The sequence below is a fragment of the Lepisma saccharinum genome, unplaced genomic scaffold, assembly GCF_977018435.1.
Source record: "Lepisma saccharinum unplaced genomic scaffold, izLepSacc3.1 HAP1_SCAFFOLD_838, whole genome shotgun sequence".
Lineage (NCBI taxonomy): Eukaryota > Metazoa > Arthropoda > Insecta > Zygentoma > Lepismatidae > Lepisma > Lepisma saccharinum.
Genome location: NW_028143500.1, coordinates 71,753 through 80,488, shown reverse-complemented (window position 1 = coordinate 80,488; position 8,736 = coordinate 71,753). Strand labels below are relative to the sequence as shown.

The 8,736-nt window shown below is 37.9% G+C and overlaps 1 protein-coding gene across 1 annotated transcript; it reads right to left on the bottom strand.

Annotated features, from left to right (window-relative positions):
- Window positions 1-8,013: 8,013 nt before the first annotated feature.
- unk (RING finger protein unk) lies at window positions 8,014-8,391 on the bottom strand. Its single transcript, XM_083116480.1, has 2 exons — window positions 8,330-8,391; window positions 8,014-8,227 (listed from the first exon to the last, which is right to left on the bottom strand). The coding sequence occupies exons 1-2, from the start codon at window positions 8,386-8,388 to the stop codon at window positions 8,014-8,016; spliced, it is 273 nt and encodes a 90-aa protein (XP_082972606.1). The 5' UTR covers window positions 8,389-8,391.
- Between the last annotated feature and the right edge of the window lie 345 nt (window positions 8,392-8,736).

The window sequence follows — 8,736 nt, the reverse complement described above, 5'->3', positions numbered from 1 at the left end:
CATGGCTGTACCTCGGATCTGTAGGAAATTTTGGTTTTCAAAGGGACAGCGCCTGAACACTTCACCCACCTCCCGCCAGAATTATAACCTCCGCCTACACCAGGCCCTGGTTAACCGTGGATATCCCTCCATCCTGGTCACCAAGCAAATATCACGAGCTGCCTCACATACCACTACCACCAAGAAACCTGCTGCCACCAACCCACCTGCACTCATCACCCAATATCATCCCCACCTCAACAAAATCAGGCACACACTGCACTCTCTTCTCCCAATCCTCCACAGTGATCCCGAAACCAAAAACATATTTCCCGACAAACCCAGGGTGGTTTTCAAACGCCCCCCTAACCTCCAAAACATCCTGGTCCACAACACTCCTTCACCACACATCCAACACCCCCCTGCCCATAAATGCAACTGACCCAGGTGCAAGACCTGTCCCATCCTCATCACTTCTCACACCCTCCAGGTGCACACGGCCACTGGCAAATTTACCCTCCATCCCAAAGGGACCTGCCATGCCTCAAACCTTATCTACATCCTCACCTGCAACATCTGTGGTGATTTTTACCTGGGGGAAACATCAACGGCCCTCAACCTCCGCATCAATAACCACCGCTCCTCCACCCACAACCTGGACTTCACTGTCGCCGTCCACACCAACCACCACAACATCAGTTTCAACGACTGCTTCCGGGTAGCGATCATCCACCTCCTACCCCAACCAGCCAACACCTCTGTTCGCAAAAGATGGGAGAGGGCCTATATATCGGCCATGAGTGCAACCACTCCACCTGGCCTGAACAAGGCCACCCAGTAATGCCCAACCCTCACCCACCCTCCCGCCCTCCCTCCCAACTCATCCTACACACTCACAGTTTACGACGAACCTGGTGACGAAACAGTGTTTTTCTCGTTCTACGCACCGCTTCTTCTTCAATGGGGACCTGGCAACTCTGCAGGACCCCAACTTCCGGTTCCGTCTTCTGTTTCTTCTCACACCGATGATGCTATAAATTAGCGAAAATTTTGAATTTTCCTACATATATATATATATATATATATATATATATATAGAGAGAGAGAGAGAGATAGAGATAGAGAGAGAGAGAGAGAGAGAGAGAGAGAGAGAGAGAGAGAGTGTGTGTGTGTGTGTTTAGCTTATTCAATTCTGCGTTAATCTATGCTAACATTTCTTTTTTTTTTTTCAAGTGTAATAATAACCCATGGCGCGACAGCCCTCGAAGGGCCTTGGCCTATCTCCCTTCCACGTTAATCTATGCTAAACATTTTTTTTTCAAGTGTAATAATAACCCATGGCTCAACAGCCCTTGAAAGGCATAGGTCGATCTCCCGACTGCCAGTCTCCCTCCCACAATCCTACCTAGAGGTGTGGAGTTCAACCGGTAATTGGGCAACATGTGGGCGGCACATCGAACCCCCAGCCATTATAGGATATATCCGTGACCGGGTTTTTTCAAGTGGGCCTTCTATTTTTCATCGTTTTGAGAACGAAAAGAGGGCCGGGTCTTTTAAGTTTTGCACACAATCTCCATATTTGAAATTCTGTAAATCAAAAACAGGTTGTCCGATCGTTATGAAATTTTAGTGCGATGCAGGCAGAGAAATGTTTTAAACACAATTACTAATTTTCAGGTTTTAAAAATTTCTCAAAAAAAACAGTTTTAGCAATTTTACGAAACAAGGTTTTCTTAGTATTGGGTAGTCCCACAAATACAACATTGGTCTTGTTTATATGCTTTTTGCATCTGTTTCTAAAATGCATTATTATTGTCAATTCACATTGTGAAACCGATGTTATATAGATTTTTACTCATCGGAGTAAAGCTGTATGCCGAACTTGGCAACACTGTACACAGCGATGCACGTTGAACCATGGAAACTGCCTGTGGGCACTGCGAGACAATTCTTGCAGTTGTTGCCACATCCCGCATACAGCTTTACTCTGCTGAATAAAAATCTGTATAAAATCAGTTTTGCAACGTGAATTGACAATAATAATACATTTTAAAAAAAGATGCCAAGAGCTTCAAAACAAGACCAATATTGTATTTGAAGGACTACCCAAAATTGCTAAAAACTGATTTTTGAGAAATTTTGAAAACCTGAAAATTAATAATTGTGTTTAACCCTCCAGTACTCGCGCAAGTGACCATTGTCACCCAACCCCTTTGTTTTCGTTACCGCCAAGCAGTGTGGTGGAGGGGAGTGGTGGGGGCTCCAGTACCTTCTGCCTACATTTCCAGCAACCTGACTAGTGTGTGTTTGTATTGTAGTGACGAGTGGCCCGTGTTATTGCGCTTGAAAGTCAGTTGGGTGACACTTGTCCCCTACGTGATTAACGGCGTTATGAATGCACCAAAGCGTCCACGACTCTGTAATAACTCTCTTATTTTGAACGTATTGCTTCGTGAGAGTTCCGATGAAGATGATGTTGTGGAAAATGATAGTGACGATGGTGGAGATGACCATTTAGATGTCCAGGACAATCTCTTTGACACCGAAGAAGCAGATGAGCCACAAAAGGACTAAGTGAAAAATGCCGAAAATGACCTGGTGCCAAATGCGGAAGAAGAATCCAGTGATGAAGAGGACATCCCATTTGCAAATTTATGCATGGTAAGAGACCAGTTTAAAAATGTAATGAAGTGGAAGAACTATCCCCTCAGCCCAGAAATGTACGAACCAGAGCTGACAACATTATTTTGCGGCTCCCAGGACCAACTGGACAGGGTAAGGAAGCACGCAGTGCACTTGATTGCTTTGTACTTTTTAACGTTATTGGAACTATAGCTACATCAATCAACATTTATATTGACCATATAAAGGAGCATTTTAGCCGAGACAGGGACGCCAAACACACGAATGTTTATTGAAATTCATGCTTTCATAGGCATTTTGCTACTAACCGGCTGTTTGGTGAGTAACAGGAAAAAACTAAGTAGGTGCGGGACAACTCTGCAGGGACTGGTATGGAAGTCTGTTATCTTGCAATGAGTGTGAATAATTTCATATTCTCATGCGATGTCTTCGTTTTGATGACATCAGAGATCGTCAGCAGCGAAGAGAAATTGATCGCCTTGCGCCTATCAGAGAAGTTCTAGAACTTGTGGGGCAAAACTTGTGGTCAACGCCTCAATCATTTACAAGTTTAACAATGCTGCAGCTAAACCACCTGCAAGACTAGAATTCCTGAAAAGTTTGGCTTTGGAACTCATAAAACCTCTGATTGAGAGTCTAATCCAGTTTCCTTTCTTCCCCCTACATCTGAAGAGAAGAGGAAGGCCCTTCTTGTAATTGAAGAAACTCTTCAGCCTGAGCACAGACAGACAGACAATGAGGTAACAGTAGAGGTTGCTGCTATCTGTGTGGGAGGGCGAGACAAAACAACCAGAAAACGTTGTGAAAAATGTGGACGTCATATCTGTAGTGATCTTTCATCAATTGTTTGTACTGAATTCTTGGAATGGGACTAAAGTAATGCAACCATTGCAACTGTAAAATATTGCTGACTTCTTAGTATTCTTACGTACAAATGTATTTCTGTAGTTAAATATTAATTTCAATCTTCATATCCAAAATGTGAAACAAAATAAGGACATAATAGGCCTAGTTATTACATTGAAATTCAACTCAATATGCGTAAAAAAATATTACGAGTAACAAACATTGTTGTGACTATACTCTTTCTATATGTAAAATGCAGGGTACGATTTAGCGATTTCTTTTGTCTTGTAAAAATGGCCAAAATATGTTAATATATATGTTTATGGATTCTCAATAAAGCTGTCTTTCAGATGAGCAAAAAAATTTACAATGTTACCCTGCATTAAAAAAAAAGTTATGGTAGCCTAAGTTTAAGATATTTTTTCCATGCAAAATTTTGTTAAAGAACGATTTGGTAATTTTTTCTTTACAACACCTGTTTGATGCAAAAATAATACAAAAAACACTAAGTGTCACTAGAATAAATTGTAAATATAACAAAACAAAAAAATCCACCATACTATAATTTGTCTTTTCGAAATAAAGAAAATACCTTATGGGTGACAAGTGTCACCCACGCGAGTATCCGTGTTACGGGATGCCGCGCGAGTACTCGAGGGTTAAAACCTTTCTGCCTGCATCCTACTAAAATTTCACAACGATTGGACAACCAGATTTTGATTTACAGAATTTCAAAGATGGCACCCTTTGCAAAACTCAAAAAACCTGGCTCTTTCTTTTTTGTTCTGATGACGGTAAAAATAGAAACATACTCGGAAAAAAAAAAAAATGGTTAGCATAGATTTTTTTTATATCAAGTCCAAACTCTAGTATCTATAATTTTTAATCTGATAGTAGATAGGTGGGGCAGTTCATAACAAAGACAATAGTAAACAAATGACTGTTGGCAAGTACAGAATTATGCAGAAGTATATGGAAGTGAAAAAAAACAATGTCAAAGAAACACACAGTAAGTAATCGCTAAAACACAGTAGTGTTTCAACAGATGCAAATCAAAAACAAACCATGTAATAATTACAACGTAGCATGATGAAATTGCAACAAAACAAAAGGAACTTGCATCCATTCTTCAATTAATTTGCATAAGCAGCTCTTCCATTGAATTGATGGTTATTTCCGCAAGGAATTTTCCTCAACTGAAGTGACTGAAGCAATGATCACACTCCACTATACTAATTTGAATTAAAGACATAACTGAGTTAGGGTTGTTCATGACTAGAGCCCGGAAGTTTGGCAAAATGCCTCTTTTTATCTACTGGATATATTGATGATAAAATTTTTCCGGATATACGTTTTTTATGTTGTTTCGAATGTTTTAGAAGCCTTTTCATTTTGCCTATTTGGGACCCCACTGCCTATTTTTAATTATAATGCCTTTTTTGCCTTTTTCAATGAAATTGGACCATTTTTTTGAAAAAACTGTGTAGGTATATAAATTATTTTTCTCCCAAAAAATGTTGTTGGCATTTATTTTTCTTGCGTTTATTATGTGAATAATTTTTGCTTTATTTAAGTAATATTGAAATCACGCATGTTTCAACATTGCTGAAGGAGAAAAGTATTTCATGTTGAGTTAGGATATTGGCTTTCGGTTAACGTTTCCTTGTGCATGATTGACTGCTGAAAACCTGTTGCAGAGCATCTGCATAATTACGTCATCACGTCCAGCGTCCGTGTCAGGACGTTATTGACACGAACAGCACTAATGCCCAAGGACCTTTGCATGCATTCCAAAATCAAGTTCTCCATCTTTAGTTTAGTTCTGCACTTTGGAGGGAAACGATCGTGTATTTGTCACCATGCCGAAATTTAGTGTGCCATTAAGTGGTAAGTTACATGGTTACGTGCGTGAATTTGGTGAAAATTGAAATGCTCTTTCCAATGTAGATTTTAACATTTTGCCAGAAATTATAGATAAAAGTAAGTGACTTCCAAATGTGTCTTTTTTTTGTGTGTTTATTTTGCCTTTTTTTCATTTTTAGTGCCTATTTTCCACATTATAAATGCCTTTTTGCCTGCCTATTTTAACGAAAATAAATGCCTGAACTTCCGGGCTCTATTCATGACAAACCAGTGATATTTGAAAAATTTCCAGCTGGGCAGAAATTCCAGTAATTACTCTTGAAGCATCAATGTTACATAGAATTATGTATTCAGTTCTCCCCATCGCAAATAACAAAAAATAGCACTCAGTGAGGAAGGATGAGGAAACCTAGCAGAATTTAGCCTCACGGGTTTTGTTACAGTGAACATATTTCCAAGAGTTCACAATCTTAAGAATTGACACATTTGTTGGCAAATACAAGATTGGAGAATTTCCCGAAGTAACATGGAATCCTTGTTTAGATTATCACTGTATTGCTCTATTTACAAAGGCAATTGGCTAAAAGGTAGGGGGAGGGACAATATTCCAGGTGAAAAAAGAAAAGAAGAAAACACCCAAGCAGTGTGTTTCCGTGAAAACAAAAGCACAAAATTAAATTTCAATCCTAAACCTAGGAGTGCTAGTATTTTTTAAAGAAAAGTAAGCAGATTAGAAGAGTTCATTTTTCAAAGCTATGTGTAACACAAATTTGTCAAACTTGTTGGGTTCAACAATTGCATGGAAGACAATGCAAATGCTCATAAGCAATATGGTAGCGGACATGGAAAAGACAACTATACGACTACTTACTTTCAAAAAAATATTTAAACGCCAGTCAAATGTGCATGACCACACCATGCTGTAATATTTTTTACAGCTGTAGACACGGAAAGGAAGTGTTCATAAAGATGGATGAAAAAATATTTATATCACAAATTACAACAGAATCTTAATGTATCCATCTCAAATTACAGATAAAAAAAAAGAAGCTGGCATGGCAGAGCAAAGAGTTGAACCTATGAACTGTGCTCCGTAAATGCTAATTCGTACTTTACAACAAAAACACTTTCACGAAAACAACAACACACAAGCAAACATGTGAAAGAGGTTCCATATTTCAGGCAATTAAAACTCAAAACAACAACTTTTTACAATCATAACAGATTGTCTGCGGCACCCAATTACTTTCTTTGTGGTTCTTGTTCAGATGTACCAATCATACAAACTCACTATGTTTTAAGTTCAAAGAAATCATTAATTGATTAAGCTTTATTTCATTGACATTAGTGATATTACACAAAGCATTTGGACCGTAAGCACAATTCTACGAAATACAAGTATAGCTACTGTTATGGAATAACATTTTAATGTGAAAAAACAAAGGCTCTAACTTGGCATCCTGTTCACAAGAAAGCATGTGGCAAACTGCAATACTGTCTAGTCAATGAGAATCATAATAATACATTATTGGAATTATTGTTTGAAAGTTTGTATTTGTAATGTGGATGTGTCGAACTTATGATCCTCTGTATGAAGTATTGTAAATATAAGAGATCATGAATTTAAATATAAACATGCTGAAATAAATAATAATACATGGAAACAAATAACCTTCCACAAGGGAGGGCAAAAATGTTTAGTAGGATCTTGAATTTTTGTTGTTCATGCATTATTTATAAGAATTGTTATATCTTGAAAAGGTCCGAGTGATACCATGTTCAAGTTGATTTAATATTATTATTTGTAACTATCATCATCGTAAAATATTCCAACGTAAAAAAATCCTTAAATCTTCTACTCATTGTTTACTGCATATCTTTTCACCAAAAAATACTGCCAACAAACGATTTATATTTAATGACGTATTTCAATTTTTTTTAAAAAGTGGTGTAATCAATTGCAAATATCACCGTACTTCAGTATCTACCTTTGGTAAATTAGTTTACCTATTTTTATAACATTAAGTGCAAAAGTTGATTCAAGAATCATGAAATCCAAACTCGTTCCATTACATTACGTTTTGAATTCATCGACCTTTATCTATTGACTTCAAGTAGTCATTGCATGTCACAGTATGGGAATCGCGTGTACAATGTTTAGATAACGCTCTCATGATGTAATTGCAAAATATTTGTTTTCAAAATCTATATACATGCATTCCATTTGCGCATTTTTCGCGCACGTACGTCCATTCGACCGCTTTACAACACCCTCTTGTTTAATTAATACATATCTACAAAGCACAACATTCCTCTAAAACAATCTTGTGCATTTCTTTGATGTGATACAGTGTATTTCTTTCATTTGCATTACTTTCGCAGCATAAAATCCTGCTTCTTGCTCTACGTCAATATGGCGGGCACAACACTTTCAATGACGTAGTCGATGTTGTTTACAACGTGACGTGAAAATATTCAAAAGTTTTCCATGAAGATTTAAGAGAAATGGCGAAAAGAAACCATATTGACGACCAGCAAACACTCCAGAATGCAATGATTTCAATATATTATGAGAGATGCTTTATAAAAGTAATCTTTCAAGACTAAGAGATACCAGTCTATGAGGGAAATTCAAACACATACAAGATCTGAGAGACCTATCAAAACAAGATTGCTTTGTACTTACTCGTCACCATCTGGGCATATCCCCGTTGTCTCATCGTACTTTGTGCAGTAGTTATCTGGACTATAATTAAATGATCCATCCCTTTTGCGCACAGGTCTTCGACGACGTTGATTCATAAAATGCCAGTGGAAGCAAGTGAAGGGTCTGTGTTGAGTACATTTGTGTTGAAGAAATAAGGGGCACTGTTCGACACGGAATTCCTTCAAATACCTGAAAGGAAGGGAGTATAATGAATGAAGCATCAAATATTCCCATTCTACATATTAGTTAGTCTTCAGTTCAACGAATAATATAAACAGACATGATACTTACGAGTAATGATTCGGCTTTTCTGTTTGGGCTGTCAACACTGGTTTTGACTCCGACGGCATTTTGAGAACTACCAAGACCACTGCGCACATCATCAGCGCAGGGTACGCTCTCCCGAAGAGAACGCCTGTAATTGGTCAATTTTGTCACGTGTGATTTAAAGAGACGAGCTCCAAGGTCATTTCTGTTTTGGGTGTGCTAAAAGCACATGCCATTTTAGAATTGAAAATAAAAATAACAACTACATTGAACCAACATTAAAGTAAAACAATAACCGTTACTCCTGTTGGTTATTTACGTTTAAGGAAAAGTTACTCGATTGTTTTTGGGGTAAGGTTTCTTTCAGGCAAAACACAGGATTTTCTGTTTACTAACAAGCAGTTGCTTCTCTTGTTTGCTAACAAACGTAG

What these genes read in the sequence shown, in the direction of transcription:
- unk (XM_083116480.1), bottom strand. Translation starts at nt 8,388, where the DNA reads ATGCCGTCGGAGTCAAAACCAGTGTTGACAGCCCAAACAGAAAAGCCG. An exon ending in GAAAAGCCGAATCATTACTC is followed by an intron (nt 8,228 to 8,329) that starts GTAAGTATCATG and finishes CCTTCCTTTCAG; the next exon opens with GTATTTGAAGGAATTCCGTG.